Source organism: Stenella coeruleoalba (assembly GCF_951394435.1).
Source record: "Stenella coeruleoalba genome assembly, chromosome: 10".
NCBI classification, from domain to species: Eukaryota; Metazoa; Chordata; class Mammalia; order Artiodactyla; family Delphinidae; genus Stenella; species Stenella coeruleoalba.
In genome coordinates, this window is record NC_137156.1 from 92242192 (window position 1) to 92260552 (window position 18361).

The following is an 18361-nucleotide window of genomic DNA, read 5'->3' on the forward strand; positions in this document are numbered from 1 at the left end:
GGCTTAAGAATCAACTAAGCATCTCCCAGTTCTGGCCCCGTGAACCACTTCTCAGGCACAAAGATGCACAAGTCAGATGTAAATAAACGCTGCAGAGAGGGCTGACCCGAGCCCCAGATCTGCCTGAAGACAAGCGCTGTGACGCAAGTCAGTGTCCGGCTACGGGTGCAATAGGGCGACCCACTGAGACGGGACCAGGGCCAATGGAGTTCCCACCGGTGCCACCTGCCATCCCTTCCCTCTGCTCCACTCCACGTTTTGATGCTGGCAGGACGGCTGTAAGTGGTCTCTCTAAAGTAGAACAGAGATTGTAAGGCACCTGGAGTCCAAAATAGCTCAACTAGCAATTTTTCTTGGCCTAGTGATCTAGATCCAAATTTCAGAACCTAAGAAACTCTACCCAAAGTTTAAGCAAGGGAACCCCTTGAACGATCTGAAAAATACACGGGATGAGGCATTTCTATCTCTGAAAGCCTTTTATGTCTCTCTCATTCCTTAGCACCTTCTGTTTAGTTCTTGGCAACTCTGAATATGAAGATAACTGAGGGCTAATGTTTGAGAGTCCAGAATTACTGGAGAAATAAGACAACAGGGAAAGGTCAAAAGATCTGGTTCCAAACAAAAATGTGCTTCCTTGGCCTTTGCACATGTGTCCTTCCTCGCTGTTGTTGAGCCAGTGACAACCCAGCTGCAAAGGCCTAATTCTGAATTTAATGTGAACACGTGGAGGTGCTTTAACCACAGAATAGGAAGAGTTTAATCAGTAAGTCACACAAAAATTACATGTAAAAAGTTTTTTTTGCCTAACCCAAGTTCAGGTTTAAGATGGCAAGGACCTGCAAAGACAACACAGAACTAGTCGTCCAGAGCACTTAAGTCAGGAATTAACTCCAATCACTCTCACTCTATGCTTAGAGCTGTGCAAAGAGTTAACGATTTATAAGCGGTTAAGAGTTTTTAACAAAAATCTTGGTATGGAAGAACTATTATATAAATCAAAATACTACCTTCTGAAAACTTATCCAGTGACTGAAATACACAGCTGTCTAAGTACTGAGAGGCTGTGGAGGCACACCCCGATGTGGTTACCCCACCAAAGAACCACATCTCAGCACCACCCAGTGCCAGACACACTGTTAGGCCCTAAATGACTCCACACGTTCCAAAACCGCTCCACGGAGCCATGTACCAACAGAGCTATCCTCCACATACTTATTTCAGCAGTTACACTGAAAATGACTATGACAGCAAGAGCTTCCACTGTTCTACTGCTAAAATAAACAAGAGAAAAAGTGTATTTAAAGTGCCTGTATCAAGTCTGAAAATACAAGTATTGCACAGCTATACAAAAGCTACTGTAAACTTACGGCAGTATCAATATTCTGAAACCTTCAAAAATTTTAGTGTCAAAGCCTGGGAAACTTTAGGCAGTCTAATTAAACTTTCTCATCAGAATCTTCTTAGAAACACGAATTAAACCACAGTATATCATGACACAGACTGGTCAGCTGAAACACAAAATAACGAGACCAAGGAGCCTACAGAGAGCCAGTCGTGAGCGTGCTGCCCATCAACCACCCATCCTGCACAGAGCTCTCTCTGGAAACTGCATGACTTCTACTGCAAGACCACTAGAAGTGGAGGTCCAGTGACTAGTGTATGAGACCCTCTTATGAATCATATATGCTGATCACATCAAATTAGGATCCTATGCTAATCCACATCAAAATTAAAAACTTCACTACTCTACATGACAAAGAGTAAAGGATGATCAGCACAGGATTTTTCAGGTTACTATGAAAATTGTCTTTCCATATTTTTAAAAGATAAATCTCAAAAAGCCAACTGATTCTAAATTTAGGAACTAGCAAATTTTTTCCTTTAGGTGGAAATCATGAATATTAGGTATTTTATACTCGTAACTGATACATCTCACAAATGAGTACAAACAAGCTTCATCAGTATTTTTTCTAAGAGAAAGAATGATCTAGCCAAAAGTATATATACAGGAATTAATGCCCCAACAGGCAATGCTTTTAAAGAGCACCTAGTCTCAAGTCAATTTTTGTGATGTCAATAGTGTTGTACAAAAAGGGCAAAAAAAATCTTCCTTTCAGAAGTGCAGAAGGAGGAAAACGCACTTCGCTCCTGTGCGCTCTCCCAAACGCTTTTTCTGAGGTAAAGCGTTTCTGACTCAAGAGCCAAGCACCTCATCTGACCACAGTCTAATGAGAGCCTCCTGCAGAACTTAACACCACGTGTTATTAGTTAATACATAACTTACAGGCATAATAGCTGGAATACCTCACAGTACGGTAACATTTTACTACTGTTGCAAACTGCTTTTACATACACAGCTGCCTATGACATTTTTAGAAGCTCCAGCATGATCAAACGCGGCTACAGTATTGTCCAGAAGGAGTCTGGGGAAGGAAATCATGAGAGTTGTTTGTTTTTCTTTCTTAAACAGGAAAAAAGCAACCTGTCTTTGTTTTTTTTTGAAGAGGCATAAAAAATAAGTTTCTCACCTTCTGGTATTTCTGCCACCATTTATGTGAACACTGGTCTTCACAGGAGACAGGTTTTGAAGGAACCATCTGGCACTTATTGAGGGATTCTAACTGAACTGCAGACATGGTTGAAGGCAACACACACTCAGGAAGAATTTGCACTTTAGCTTGCTGGATTCTGAAATAAAGAGAACCAGGCATGTTGTTCATTTTTTAGATAATCTTAACTCCAACTATTAAGTTTCTAAACATTATGGGTAATTTTAAATACTAAGAGTTTCACAGTTTTCTTTTTAAAACATATTCCTCAAATGCTATTATGATACACGAAATTTTCAAAAAATACTATATTTCATAAATCGTACCAAAGTTAAAACCAAAGGTAACCTAAGATTTTTTATCTCACTGTGGAATGGAAAGGGAGATTTTTACATTTCAGATAGTCTGTAAGTGAAACAAAATTTTAAAAATCAATATACAACCAACCCCTATGCATATCCTGATAACTTCTAAATTAATTTCTCAGACATCATTAGACACCCCGCCCCTCCCCTCGCCCCGTCTCTTTACGCTGCCCGACTCCTACATCTATGCCTTCTCATAAATCACCAAACCTGAGGAGTAGGTAGAGAAAGGAAGAGAAATCAAGAACCCATTTACATGGATAAGATTAGATAAGACTAAAGAATTACACGTAGCCTTATTTCTATGTGCATTCCTTTTCTCATTCCTCAGCATTTACCCTGAATATGCAAAGAATCAAAATATCCATCATATTATCTTTTTTTACTTTAAAAATTACTTCAACTCTCATGACAGTAAAGTCATCATTCTAGAATGCTACTTGAGAATATCATAATTGCAAACATCTCATCATTAATGCCAAGAGGAAGGTTGTACCTCCGGACCATCGTCTTACGAGCCATTTTATCTCCCAGCATACCTTTTCAAATGCAGAAGGTATCAACACATCCAAACGCTGGAACAAAACACTGTCAGACTGATGAAGTCAAATATACTACAAAGTAATTACAAAAATATTACAAGTCTCTGCTTCACTATTAATCATGCTTAGGAATTCTAAAGTGGTCTTTCATTGTAACCACTGTCTCAACCCACAAAAACTTATGACACTTTGATACTTCTTCTGATTTATTAAATGAAAATAGCTAAATGTGTCTGAAAATATGTAGGTTTAATTTAACGATAATATTAGACTCACTTCACTAACTTCAATTTCTTCCTGCAAGCTCAAATTTATGTCTACATGACTTTGGAAAACGGTAAAATAAATTTGACTGTGTTCAAACTACGTTCTAATGTTCTTATGTTATCAGAGCTCATTAAAAACAAAAGTAACTGAATAAGAATTATGTTTTACCCACCTAGTATGTAAGAGTTTATTATGATAAAAACATTAACGCTACTGAAAAATCAGCTTAGTGATCATTTTAATCATTAGTCTGTACACAGGCTGTCTGAATTGCCTCACAGGGTTAAGCACTGCTCTCTGTTCCTTCTGTGAAGCCCGCCCAGGGTCTGCTGCACACGGCTGCCGCTTCTCCCAGCAGCTGAGTTTGGGTTGTAACATAAACTAGTTTTATTCCTTCCTGACCTGTTTATGGCAGTTGTTCTGTGATTACAGTTGCATAATTTACATAAATATTTTTTTGAAGTTTTAAATTTTATTTTATTCAAGTTGATTTACAATGTTGTGTTAATTTCTGATGTACTGCAAAGTGAATCAGTTATATACACACACACACACAGATGTGCGTGCACACACACACGTGTGTGTGTGTGTGTGTGTGTGTGTGCGCACGCGCGCGCGCGTGTCTGTGTGTATATTCTTTTTCGTATTTTTTTTCCATATGGTTATCACAGGATATTGAATATAGTTCCCTGGGCTATACAGTAGAATCTTGTTGTTTGACAATTTATATAAATATTATAGCAACTGATAAAATATAAGTACAAAATTAAAACTGCTTCAATGAATACTAGGTTGAGCCAAAAAAATGCTTTCAAATTAGGCTCAGACAATTCTAACGGTAAGAAAAAAAGTGCACAAATCTGCAAGGCTTCTGGTGCTCAGACAGCCTTGTGAGTATCTTCAGAACCTCTCTTTGAAGAAAAACTACAGGTATAAACTGCAGATAGATGATGCAAAGTGAAAGCTGTTAATGCAAGAAAGACTAGTGCCATCTCTAATCTGCAGACCCAATTCGAAGAAAGTATCCTGTCTTTCCATCAAACATAAAATGAACGAAGGGACATTTATATATTTTAAGTTAAAATAAAATGTTTAAGATATATATGTGTAAATTTTTATGACTTCCATTTTTAATTAACCCTTTTCACTAAAAATTATTCATCTCAATTATGACAGGTAAGAGAACTTCTTTGGTAATTCCAAATAGAGTATTAATCGCCTTTTCCTCTCTACATGTAAGAAATACTCAGGAACTCCTGAAGAGTCCTATGGTGATTCAATGATACACTTCCATTTTTTTAAATTAATTTTTCAAATAAATGTCCATGTGCTCAGAAGATGCCACAGAAATAAAGACTCACTCTGGAAAAGTAGCAGTATGCTTTTTACATATGAAGAGTCATTTATGTAGAAGACAAATGACTATTACCTGGTACTGCATTACTAAAGAAAAGGAAACTGGCCTGAGGTGCAAACGTGTGATGGAGGAATTCAGGTTTGGTGGGAAGAGCACTGGTTTGGAAGTTAGGGACCCAGAACCAGCCAGGTGGTGCCCTCTAGTGGTATGACCTTAGGCAAATTGCTTACCTCTCTAGCACTTCATTTCCTTATTTGAAAAAAGAGGAGCTTGCACTAGATTATCTCCATAGTTTCTTCTGTTTCACCATTTCCAGTGAAGGTAGTGACAGAACCAGAAGGGCAGTGGAGACAGAGGATTCTCACTCCGTGGAGGTCTTTTAAATTAAAACAGACTCACTTTTGTGAGAGGCTGTGTTAGTGGGTCTCAGGGATACTACAGAGAATGGGCCCTTTCCCAGTCCCGTCTGGCCCTATCAGTTTCACACTCATCTCTACTAGAGTCAAAGGTATATCCCTTGACTTGCTTTCACAGTTAAGGGTCTACTGCCATCTTGTGTTCAAACTAGTTGTCCACAATCACAAGTCACTGATGTCGACAGTCTCTGAAGTATACTTTTCCCCAAGTCAATTTGCCATTATGGTTTCTGGAATACAGTATTCACAAATACTCAAAATTTTATAAGCATGAGGATAGGAAGTACTTTAAAAATGGAACTGTTAGTAAAATCCACAGCAACAAAACAGCTTGCCAACTGTCTCAATGCAGAGCCCTCGGGGTACACTCTTTCATTCATTCACGTAACACTGATGGTCCTAAATGCAGAACACACAGAAGTCTCAGCCACTGTCCTAAGCAGCTCGCCTCTTGAGGGAGACACACACAACCCTACAATGACAGTACACTGTGCTCAGTGCTTGGAGGGTTTGCGTAGCGAATGCTCTGGGTGGGGGTCACCAGGAGGGTAGCACTAACCCCTCCCCCAAGGGCTCTGCACCCCTCCTTCTTCTATGCTCTCTCAAGCTCCAAAGGGTGGCTGACCCCCTCGATATTTTCATAGTTCAATAATATTTATGAATGCCCACTATGTGAACAGGAACAGACAAAAAGTTACTGCCCACAGGCAGCTCATATTCTTTTTTAAATCTTTAAAGATCCCTCTGAGTGTCCATGTGTTCAGAAGACGTTACCTGTGCAACACAGAGACCTGAAAAGATTTTCAACCGTGGCTACAGATAAGAGACCAATTCACTAGGGCTGGGGGGACCCAAGAATCTGTTTCTAAGACTTCACTGGTGATTCACTGGTGATTCTTAGGTACCATAGTTAAGAATCACTCCTATAAAAGGAAACGTGCAGTGTTGAGGACAATATGCTGTGTGCTTTTTTGGGGAGGTTTGCTTGTTTGTTTGTTTTAAGAGCAAAGGTGAACTGCCTTTTTTAGAATGAGTTATTCCTTAAATTTGTGAAAAAACCCTAAGCGTGAGAGCCACGCCAGAATAGTTAACTGCTAAAACAGAACTCTGAGAATTTCTAAACTGGGTACGACACAGAGATGACAGGTGCTTCCTGGTCACTTATTCAGTATATGACCCGTTACAGGTGAAAGCACGTTCACAGTGGAGATGGGCACTCCGTGTAAACGCTCCTCACAGCCCAGACGGAGCAGGTGGCAGGCTGACCGCCATGGCTCCCCAAGCACAGGAATGCCACGCCACACACAGCTTGCCAGGCTCTGACCTCCCACCCTTTTCAATCTGAAGAGAGGTCTTCAACCCCAAAGAAGCCCTGCCCCACATGACACTGCCTGTAGGGTTTACATTACCGTTCCCAAACCTAGAGGGACATTGGAATCACCTGGAAATCATCAGAAACGATGCTGTGGCCTCCCTCCCAGACTGACGGCTCTCTACGGATGGGAGGGGCGGTTGGAACTCAAGCATCTATAGTTTGAAAAACTTCCCAGGGCATCTGATGCACAGCAAAGTTGGAAACCCCTAAGCTATACTTTCAAAGGGAAAAGAACAACTAGTTAAAAGTCACAAAATGTGAAGGGTCAGCAAAACAGAAAAAATACAGGAAAACCATTTCATTTTATGATGTTCAAGGAGCTTTAAGACAGATGGTGTTTCTTACCCGTCTGACTGTGTCCTGAGCTCAAGGACTTTGAATCTTTGTCTTCCGATTGCTTTCACTTTCACGATCTCAATTCCAAAATCCTGTTCTTCTCGATAGGCATATATCTCTGCTGTTGTTCCAAACTGTGCTTCCCTTTCCTGTACATTACTTCCAAGGTAAATTTTAAAAAGGAAACAGTTTTGGACATTTAGTTTTCAGATATGCAAAGTTGACAAAAGCAATACACATGGGAAAACAATTTACAGCAATCGGCTCTCATTGCAAAGCTATTTAATTTTATTTATTTTAGAATCACACAGGGAATTGAGATATATAAAGAGGCTTCAGGAAGTACAGTTAGAGCCCATTAGGAAAAGAATAGATTGCTAGTCATTGAAAATGACCTAGGACTGATAGGAGTTTAAACTCTCCCTTCCCAAACCAAACATTCTTTTTATTCAGCAGACCATCCTTACTGCTGCTTATCGGCAGCACTGTACTGGGGGGCAGGGGCGGGAGGGGAACCTTCCTGTATGGATTTCCTGCCTCTACCACTGATTTCCTCTAGTTGTCATGGGATACTTGAAATTCAGCTTCAGTTTAGCACGGGTCTGTAAAAGGACAGCTTAGGAATTTTGAGACGGTGAAATAACTACTTGCTCTTTTGCAAAAGTAATCCTTTACATTACAATGTAAAGCCCTCTTTTTCTTTAAATAAAGATAGTTCTTGAAAATAAGATTCTAGAAATGTTTTTCATTAAATATTAATGACATAAAACCTCTCAAATACCAGAAAGTTCAAATGTGTGTGAAAGGTAAAGCCTGATTTAGATGGTAATGATCATACCGAAATACTCCAACTTGCACTTTCACACTTCTTATCCGAATGTTTTACTTCCCAACCTCATCCCATCTCCTGTGCATGCAGAATAGTAGTCAGTTTGGGCTTTAAAACCACCTCCCTGGGACTGCACGAGAGACTGTTAAGTCAGTCAGCTCTAAGATTTTACCTGTATGCAAGCACCGCAAAGGTTCTGTCCTTCTGAATTAAATTCCGCACCATACTGACTTCTTGGGGACTGAAAAGCTGAAGAGGTAAGGTCTGCCCGGGAATCAGGATCATCAGCACCTGGGGCAGAACTGGAATCACCGGACAGCTGTCGTCATCGTGCAAAGTCCTGCCATGAAATTCCTCCATATCAGAGCCCAGATACTACAGAGGGACACACACAAGGTCAGTGTCAGTACAGATATGGAACAAACAAAAGCTCGACAGACTGAACAGCAAATCAGCATAAGGAAACACACACAGAGGGTACAAATATTTAAATAATAAACTTGTTGTATCAGCTCCCACATGAAAATCTATTTTTGACTCTTAGAAGTAGAATTTCTAATTTCTTGTGAAGAATCTCTCACATACATAAAAATTCAAGAGCATTTTTTAAGTTCAAAATATTGGGTTGGCCAAAAGGTTCATTCTTTTTTTCCGTAAGATGGCTCTAGTAGTGCTTAGTTGTCTTCAACTCCACTCGAAACAATTTTGTCAGACTGTATCATGACAGCTGTCATATCAGCGTGCATTTTTAAAAAAAAACTGATAAAAATTGGTGAATTTTTGTGTATTCATTTAAATATTGAAGATAGAAGAAAAAAGGCAACATTTTCATCACAGTATGATTTTTAAGAAAGGTAAAAATGCAACTGAAACGCAAAAAAAAGATTTGTGCCACGTAGGGAGAAGATGCTGTGACTGAGCGAACGTTTCAAAAGTGGTCTCCGAAGTTTCGTGCTGGAGATTTCTCGCTGGACGATGCTCCACGGTCGGGCAGACCAGTTGAAGTTGACAGCGATCAGATCGAGACAGTAATTGAGAACAGTCAACATTATACCACGTGGGAGATAGCCGACATTCTCAAAATATCCAAATTAAGCGCTGAAAACCATTTGCACCAGCTTGGTTATGTGAATCACTTTGATGTCTGGGTTCCACATAAGTTAAGGGAACAAAACCTTCTTGACCGTATATCCTCATGCAATTATCTACTGAAATGTAACAAAAATGTTCCGTTTTTAAAACAAACTGTGACGGGTGATGAAAAGTGGACACTGTACAATAATGCAGATGGAAGAGATCGTGGGGCAAGCAATATGAACCACCACCAACCACACCAAAGGCCAATTTCATCCAAAGAAGGTAACGCTGTGTATATGGTGGGATTGGAAGGGAGTCCTCTATTATGAGCTCTTTCTGGAAAAGCAAACGATTCATTCCAACAAGTACTGCTCCCAATTAGACCAACTGAAAGCAGAAGGCATCCGGAATTAGTCAACAGAAAATGCATAATCTTCCATCAGGATAACGCAAGACCGCATGTTGCTTTGATGACCAGGCAAACACTGTTACAGCCTGGCTGGGAAGTTCTGACTCATCTGCTGTATTCACCAGACACTGCACCTTTGGATTTCCATTTATTTTGGTCTTTACAAAATTCTCTTAATGGAAAAATATTTTCAATTCCCTGGAAGACTGTAAAAGGCACTTGGAACAATTCTTTGCTCAAAAAGATAAAAAGTTTTGGGAAGATGGAATTATGAAGTTGCCTAAAAAATGGCAGAAGGTAGTGGAACAAAAGGGTGAATACGTTGTTCAATAAAGTTCTTGGTGAAAATGAAAAATGTCTTTTACTTTCACTTAAAAACCGAAGGCACTTTTTGGCCAACCTGATTTTTTTTTTTTTTTTTTTTTTTGCGGTACATGGGCCTCTCACTGTTGTGGCCTCTCCCATTGCGGAGCACAGGCTCCGGACGCGCAGGCTCAGCGGCCATGGCTCACGGGCCCAGCCGCTCCGCGGCATGTGGGATCCTCACGGACCCCGTGTCCCCTGCATCAGCAGGTGGACTCTCAACCACTGCGCCACCAGGGAAGCCCCAACCTGATATTTGATTTTGACTAAGCTAGACATCTCTATGTCCAAAGAGCATAAATGACAAGTATAAAATGCTAGAATGTTAAATCACACCCTGGGACCCAGCAGTACAGATAATAAGTACTTTAGTAGCCCTATTACTAGCAAAGACGTAAGAAGGGCACCAATTCTTCAAAGAATTACAACTAGTAACAGACATGGTATCAAAGTGCTTAAAAATTACAGCTTAAGACTGTTATCTACTGTCAAGAGCCCACGTCCTCATCCACAACTTCTGGTGTGAGGTAATTTCCAGTAATGCTAAAAGCAGTCATTCGTTTTCAAGAACTTCCATCTACAGTTAAATGCACGTATTTATCATACTAGATCTGTTACAAAATTACATACTGTATGTGATGTCGGAAGACTAGTGTCAAAATTTATGATGTTTGGTCTCTTGGGTTCTTTGCTATCCTGGTCTTCAACTTCCATTTCAATTTCATCTTCTTCCTCATCCTCTGCTGTAAAAGTACAATATTATAAGGAAAAAAACAAACAAAAAACAGAGGCATGAACATGTAAAAGCTATGTTCCCTTTCAAATACATAATTCCTTCATGAGGATTCTGGGCCCATGAAAAGAGAGGTTCTTGTAAACACCACACACACTTGGGAATCTGAACAGTACTGTGAAGAGGCAGCTGCAGGGCTGGGGTCTAGGCTGGGCTCTGCCACCAACTACTTTTTTTAAGTCAATGTTTAATTTTAGAAGAGTTTAAGACTTTCAGAAAAGTTGCAAAGATAATAGAGTTCCTGTATACCTCACATCCATTTCCTGATAGCTAATGTCTTGTATTAGTGCGGTACGTCTGTCATAACTAAGGAATCAGCATTGGCACATTACCGTTAACTAAACACATTTTATCTGGAGTTCCTTAGTTTTTATCTAATATCCGTTTTCTGTTCCAGGACCACATCCAGAACACCACATTACATTTAGCTGTCATGTCTCCTTAGCTTCCTCTGGGCTGGGCTGGTCTCTCAGACTTTCCTTGTTTCTGATGGCTTTGACAGTTTTGAGGACTACTGGTCAGGCATTTTTGTAGAATGTCCCTCAATTAGGATTTGTGTTTTGGGGAAGAAGCCTAGGAAGGTGCAGAGCCATTTTCATCATGTCCTATCAAGGGTGCACACTATCGATGTCACCTATACCTACTGAAGCTGACCGTGCTCACCTGGATGAGGCAGTGTTAGTCGGATTTCTCCACTGGAAAGCTACTTTCCCCCTCCTTTCCACATTGTACTCTTTGTAAGCAAATCACTGGGGACAACTCACATCTAAGAAGCAGGGATTATGTTCCACCTCCTTGAAGGGGGACATACCCGCATAAATGATTTGAAATTCTTCTGCAGAGGAGGTTTACCTCTTCTCCCTTGCTAGGAACTAATTTTGACACTTCAGACAATTCATCCCACCTGATTAAACCTTAGTTCCCTCATTTGAAAAATGACAAGCATGAACAAGAACAATCTCTAAAGTTCTTTCAAACGTTTAACTTTAAAGAGTTTCTGAAGACAGGAGGGAAGTAAGGAAAGAAGGAAGGAGAGAGGGAGGGAGAGAAGGAAGGAAGGAGGGGAAAAAGAGAGGAAGGAAGGAAAGAAGGAAGGAAGAAAGCAAGCAAGCCCCCAAATAAACTTCTAAGTGGATAAAATGTCTTTACAAAATAATTATTTTCCTTTGTGCATATCATTATTTAAATCAAACCACCTCCAGCTAGGTCCCTGACAAGAAAATATAAATGTTTTTCAACATGGCAAATGCCTTGGACTCTCTATCAATTCTTATAAATTCCTTAGATACATAAGGCTTTGTCAAAGAGAACAACATAATTATTTCAATTTAAATTCAAATGTGCAGTGGTTGAACACTTCATACAAAATTTTCCTAAGCACAAAGGAATTTCATTAAGAGACCGAGAGATAACAAAGAAAAATCTAAACCGATGACAAAAATATTCTGAATCTGCTTCCTTGCATTCACAATTCTGACAGCATGGCTTTCACTAAGCATTCTGACACTTTATTGCTCTATTACACAGAGTTTAAAAGGTCAAATTTTAGCTTAAAGGCTAGAATTCATAATTTTAAAATTTACATTTTAACTGCTCCAACTTCCGTCTCTAAATGATTTCCTTACACAAAGTAGTCTTTCTAATGTACAGGGCAGAAACCCACTTCCCCCACTTGGCTGTTTATCTATTAATGTTTTGTTTGGTTGGGACAGATTCTTCGAATCTTAAATATTAAGCTAGTTCCTTAGCATTTAAAGTGGATTACTCTTCAAAACAATTCATTCTACATGGAATATATGGACAATCCAATGTTTCTACAAATAAAACTCATGTGTGATTTGCAAAAGCATGATTATCGTATTGACAATCTCTCTGAGCCCTTTTGCACCCGATTTTTTTTGACAAAACACACTGACTGTTGAGAGCTTCCAGGGTGAAGTGTGGTGACTCATCTCATGCAGGAGCAGCATGCGGATGCCAACAGAGCATCAGCATCTTCCCTGACACACTGGCTTTGGCACAGACAGAGCGGGGCTGATGCCTCTGAAAAAACAGCTCAGCTCTTCAGTCAAGTCCAATTCAGCTAGGTTGCTTCTGGATCGACCACTGAGTCTGATCCTGATTTATTTCTCTGGAAAAGGCCCCTCCTATATGGAGGGCATGCCTTCTAGTCTCTTCCTGTTCCAACCCACGCCACTCCCAGTGGGCAAATTAGTCCTCCAAGTACAGCTTCTCTTAGATCTGAAACCCACAACTGTTTCTTTACAACCCACGGAAGAAACCCCCAGTCTCACTGTCAAGAGATGCAAGATTCCCAACACTCCGACCCAAGCTTCCAGGCCTTATCTTCTGCAAGCCTATCCTAAGTTATAGGCTTTTGGATGTCTCCAGGACACCCCACAGGGCTTTCCCCCAATCCGTTTCGGCCCTGAACAACCCCTCCCTCTGATGGAGGGTAAGAGCATTTGCTTAACTGGCCTAAATCAACGGCCTTCTGCTAGTTATATTTTCAGGAGCCTCATATAGATGATAAACCTCCTCAGGTATCAGACTGTGTATCATACCTCTTTTCATCTCCAGGACACCTAACATACTTCCTGACACACAGTGAAGGGACTCAGCTAATAGTCTCCATTTGGCTGATACACCTCTTGGAAAGCATCTCCTGTCTAGAGCATTCCACGATAAAACTGTACAATCATTCCAGGTTTTTTTGTACCCAGTATTCCAACATAAGTCCAAAGTATAAATTTTCATAAAACATAAAAGAGAGAGAAAACTGAGTTTAACATCACAGTCCTAAGTATCTCTAATTAAGCTTGTTCTACCATGTGTTTGAACTATGTGCCTAAGAACAGACCAAATACTGTCTTGGCTGTGAAGTGGTTGAGAAACACCACCTATGCAGACAGATAGACTCGGATAGGAGTCCTGGCCCTGCAACTGTGTGACCTTGGGCAAGTCACACACTAATCTGCCAATCCATTTCTCACCCACCAGATCAGGATTAGAAAAGAAATGTGGAGAGGATTAAACGGAGAAACGCATGCAAAGCGCTTATGGCAGGGCCCGTGACGTGGTAAACAGTTAATGCATGGTAGCTGTCACCCTTATCAAAGGGAAGAAGTCGAGGAAAAGTCTGGGCTGCTGAGCTCTGTCCCAGTCCCCCTCTCTTCCCCTGACCCAGTTTCAGACCATTTCCTGGGAGCCAAGTTCTGGACACACGGAGGATGGACAGCATGGGATCCCTGCCTTTTGGGGGAGAACGCCCTCCCCGCCTCCCAAACCCTCGTCCCCAGCCCGGGGGACCCAGCCGCTGGGAGAAGCGCCGCTACTGGGTCCCTGGCCGGCGGCCCGATGCGCGGCCGCTTCCGGCGCGGCCCCGCCAGCTCCACAGCGCCCGCCCGCCTCGCCGGCCCCGCCGTGCCCCTCACGGCTCGGGCCTCTCCCCCTCCCGCCGCCAGGGACCGGCCCTGGACGGTTACCGGGCAGAAGCGGCAAGTGATTGCCCATGTTGTTCCCAGCGTCCTGCGGATCTCCCTCGCCGGCCATGTCTGTTTACCCGCAGAGGAGCTTGGGACAGGGCGGCGGCCGAGCCGCCGGGGGAGGGTCCTCGCCGCGCCGCCGCCGTCGCGCCCGGGGCCACAGCGCCCTCTGGCGGCGCCCGCGGTGCGGATCGCGCGCCGGCCCGCCCGGAAAGGCGCAGCGGGCGAGAGGGCCGTCGCCACGGGGGCCGAGTGCTGTGTCCGCTGCTCTTGGTGACTTGGTGCCCACCTCGCTCGGTGAGAGCCGTCGCCTGTTCCCGCCCCTGGCACGACATTTTACACGTGGAGAAACAGGCTCAGATTCTTTAGTCTCCACCTCGCTCTTAACGAGGGGGCCGGGGAGCAAATAGAAACCCAATTATACAGCATTAGCTCCAATTTTTAAAATAAAAACCGTATACATGGAGACTGGGCCAATGCATCAATTATTCCAAGGCCGGTTGGGTTGTAGCTGATTTTCTTTTCAACAGTCTTAAGTAGTTTACATATATAATTAACATGTATTGGTCAGAAACAAATACCAGAAATGATGATAACACAGAATACAAAAAGGCCTATGATTGGCAAGTGAGATTGTCAGAATATAAAACAGCTTACTCATTATTACTTTAACAAAAATGAGTCATTATATGGCCAAAAAAGAAAAAATACTGCAGAATGCAAAAAGATACATAATTCTGTTGACTGGTAAGGTTCCTGTTTTGGAGGATGGAGAAAAGTTTCCTTAGTATCTTTTCAAGTCATCTTTTCAGCGAAGGAGGAAACTGACAACTCCGTATATGCCATAAAACACCTAAACATGGTGGGGAGGAGAGGGGTGAGAGGACTGCTCTGAAGAAAACAATAGTGAATGCGGTATTTTAAAATATGTTTGTTCCAAAAGTTTGCTCACTGAAAAGTTAAAAGCCGAAAGAAAACCTCGGGAGAGAGGCTGATGAATCCATTCAGAGTCACTCGGCCTTCTGCCCCTGAACACACTCTCGGGCCTTGGTCAAGTCATTTGTGGCCTCAGTTTACCCATTTGCAAAATGAGAATGGGTCAAACAGCATCTCAGATTTGTTCTAATTAACAATGGCTGCAGTATTAATGATAGCATTGCCTTTTATGGTTATATATAACAATTACAGATTATAGGTTAATAACAATTACATAGGATACATTATTGTGATGGGTTAGTAGAATTAAGATGGTCACTATAGACAGGTGAAGGATGAGAGAAAGAATGCAGGAGAGGGAGAGAGAACAATGAGAGAAAGGTTGGGCTGTGTGTGTGTGTGTGTGTGTGTGTGTGTGTGTGTGTGTGTGAGAGAGAGAGAGAGACAGACAGAGAGAGACAGAGAGAATGGTGATAGCAAGTACACATATATATATATATATATATATATATATATATATACACATTAGCAGTCTTACTATGGTTTATAGAATTGCAAAGAACTGTGCTTACCTGCAGCAGAAGTTTCTTTACATAGCAAACATCTGGCCCCTAAACAAGGAAGCTCTGACCTTCCCGGGTCCTCTCCAGAGGTGGTACCAGCACTGTGCCCTGCACCCCGGGTCAACCAAGAACTCTGTGGGCAAGAAAGGACAGCTGTGAGCCTGGCGGGGTCAGCAGATGTGGCTGGAAAAGCACTCGCTCCTCTTTCTTCCTTTGTGCTCAGCCCCAGGGTCACTGATGCTACCATCTGTGTACCTTTCACTCCCCATTCACCTCCTTTTCCTCGCCTCCATTCACATTCACCATCTGCTCCCGCCTTCATTTCATTACCCTCCCCCCTTCGCTGGAGTCTACCCAGTCTTCCATAGCTTTGTCTTTCAATAGGGGTAACAACAAATGATCACTGAACAAAAACATCTCAGCAAGCAGGTTTCTTGGATTAAGCCCTGGTTATTAAAACCAGAAAGGAAAACATGATCATTCACCATTTAATTTTAATTGGGTAACTTTATCCTGAAATAAGGCATCACACTGAGTGGCTTACATTGCTTCTTGTTCGTATGAAATGTATTCATTGATAAGGAGCTCTGCAAACCAGTGGGAAAGGAAACTTATAATTTCATAGATCTTTGTCTTATAGTTCGAGAATTAACTTTAATAGGATATAATTAAGGCTGATATTAGATGAGAGAAAATGCGAATCAAAAAAGCCCCACTGCACTTTTAATTTCTGGCTTCTACACTATGTTAGCAGCAAGGGATACACATACTGGGAAGAGACATTTTGGGCTCCCTTCTGGCTTTTGTATTATCTGCAAATAGATTTTTAATGTGTTAAAGAAAACTACCGCCTTGGTCTAAGCAGCCAATGATCTCTTGCCTGGATTACTGCAAGAGCTTCAGTGATGGTGTTCTGGCTTCCACCTTTGGTGCCCACAGCTCATTCTCAACAAAGGAGCCAGAGTCAGACCACGTGACCACCCCGCTCAGAGCCCCTCCTTCCCTCCCTACCTCACTGTAAGCCACCTCCTCCCAGTGGCCTCCACATCCTGCTCTGACCTCCCTTCACTACCGTCCAGGCTCTCCCACTGCTCTGGCCCCTCTGTTACACAACCAGGCAGGGGCTGCTCCCACCTCCGGGCCTTTGCACTGGCTATTCCCTTTGTCTGGAATGTTCTGCCCCCGTGTGGGCGTGTGATTTGCTGCCTTACATCTTCCAGGTCTTTGATGAAATGTCCCCCCTTAGGGAGTCTTTCCCAGATTACCCAATATCTAACTGCAACCCCACCCCAGTCTCATCACCCTCTATCCTCCTTCTCTGTTTTATTTTCTTTCAGAGCACTGATCACCTTCTAAAATACTGTGAAGCTTACTTTTTAAAAATATCCTCCCCACTCCAAGAATGTAAACTCAGTGGGGGAAGTCAGAGATCTATGCCCCTTGTGTCTACTCCTGTGTCCCAAGGGCCTGTCACTTAATAAATGCTCAAAAAAATGTTTATAGAATGAAGGAATGAATGAATTGCACAGTTATGGGAGACATTGCTGATTGACCCGACACCAATTCCGCTCTTCTTCCTGGCCAAGAACCCTCATTTTGTTTGGGGCAACGGTGTGCCCAGCCCCCCAGAGTCACATTTGCTCTAAGCCCGTCACAGCCCACTCCCCTTCCCTGTGATTTTTTGCAGTTCGTGGCAGCCAGGAGACACAGTTCTTCTGGCTGATGTAACACAGAGAAAGTCGGCTTGGCAGCCATGGGGAACAGCGAGAACGGAAAGTTTTTCCTTCATGATTAAAGGAAGAGATTTCGTTCCTCCTCACTCCTGCAGGGATGAAGATTAAGCTCCATATTGGTTTGCCCAATAAAAGCAGCCAAGCCAGTCCAAACAGCCAAAAAGAGCTTTCAAAGGAAATCATGAACTTCAGAAAAATCAAAGCTAGGTTTACTTGTAGTTATAATATTATCATTTTTAAATGAAGGGATTAATTCATTAATTTTGGAACTCTGTAAATCTTCTGACTCTTTACCTTTGTGTGCAAAAGCACATGTAAGTGACAGCTTTACCTCGTCCCCAGAGCCCTTTCCCAGTCTTCCAGTGTGACACTTCTGTCTACCACTCTTAAGACAGAGGTCAAAAACTGGTGACCCCCAAGAGAGAATTCGAAGGAAGTGTTTGGTCTTTGTGGTATTTTGAGTTTTTGAATGAACTGACAACATTTAGACATTGAAGGATACACATACAAATATTGATTTCCTTTTGAAAATGGGAACATTTGGCAACTGTCGTTTAGATTCATGTGTGGGAACAATTGCCTTGAAGAAACTGGCAGCTGCCCTTTTAGATGGGGTGGCCCTGCCTGGATCCGCTCGGCATTGTGTTTGCCACCTGTCGTATGGGCACGTATAGGGAGAGTGACACCAACCCTAACTGGTCCACGGCAGCCGTGGTGTGTGTCTAGTGGACCAGAGCACCCACTGCCCCATTCCCCTCTCCAAAGTGTGCCAGTTTGGACAATGAATTATATGCTCCTGAGGAGCTTGGAGCACAGTGCCGGGTCTATGCAGTCTTCAACCACCACTGTGGAGGATTCCAAGTCATGTTTAGCACTCCTTGACAAGAAAGGGTTGGAGTTAGGGATCTTCAATTCTTTGTAGCTCTGCAACATTTTCATGAAGTAGTGCTGTGACTAACTTAAGAG

At 42.2% G+C, this 18361-nt stretch overlaps 1 protein-coding gene across 6 annotated transcripts in view; it reads right to left on the reverse strand.

Moving 5' to 3' along the window:
* The window catches only part of CRBN (cereblon), a 103415-nt gene that overhangs the window by 10499 nt on the left and 74555 nt on the right, over window positions 1-18361 (reverse strand). For 4 of the 6 annotated variants that reach the window (XM_079934811.1, XM_079934813.1, XM_079934814.1 and 1 more), the window contains exons 2-6: window positions 15672-15795; window positions 10516-10628; window positions 8209-8411; window positions 7217-7366; window positions 2529-2688 (exon numbers count right to left, since the gene is read on the reverse strand). In XM_079934811.1, coding sequence (XP_079790937.1) covers window positions 2529-2688; window positions 7217-7366; window positions 8209-8411; window positions 10516-10628; window positions 15672-15795 — 750 coding nt within the window. Of the gene's footprint in view, window positions 1-2528; window positions 2689-7216; window positions 7367-8208; window positions 8412-10515; window positions 10629-14163; window positions 14411-15671; window positions 15796-18361 lie in introns of those variants that run through there. The other 2 variants (XM_079934816.1, XM_079934815.1) reach the window with 2 other exon arrangements.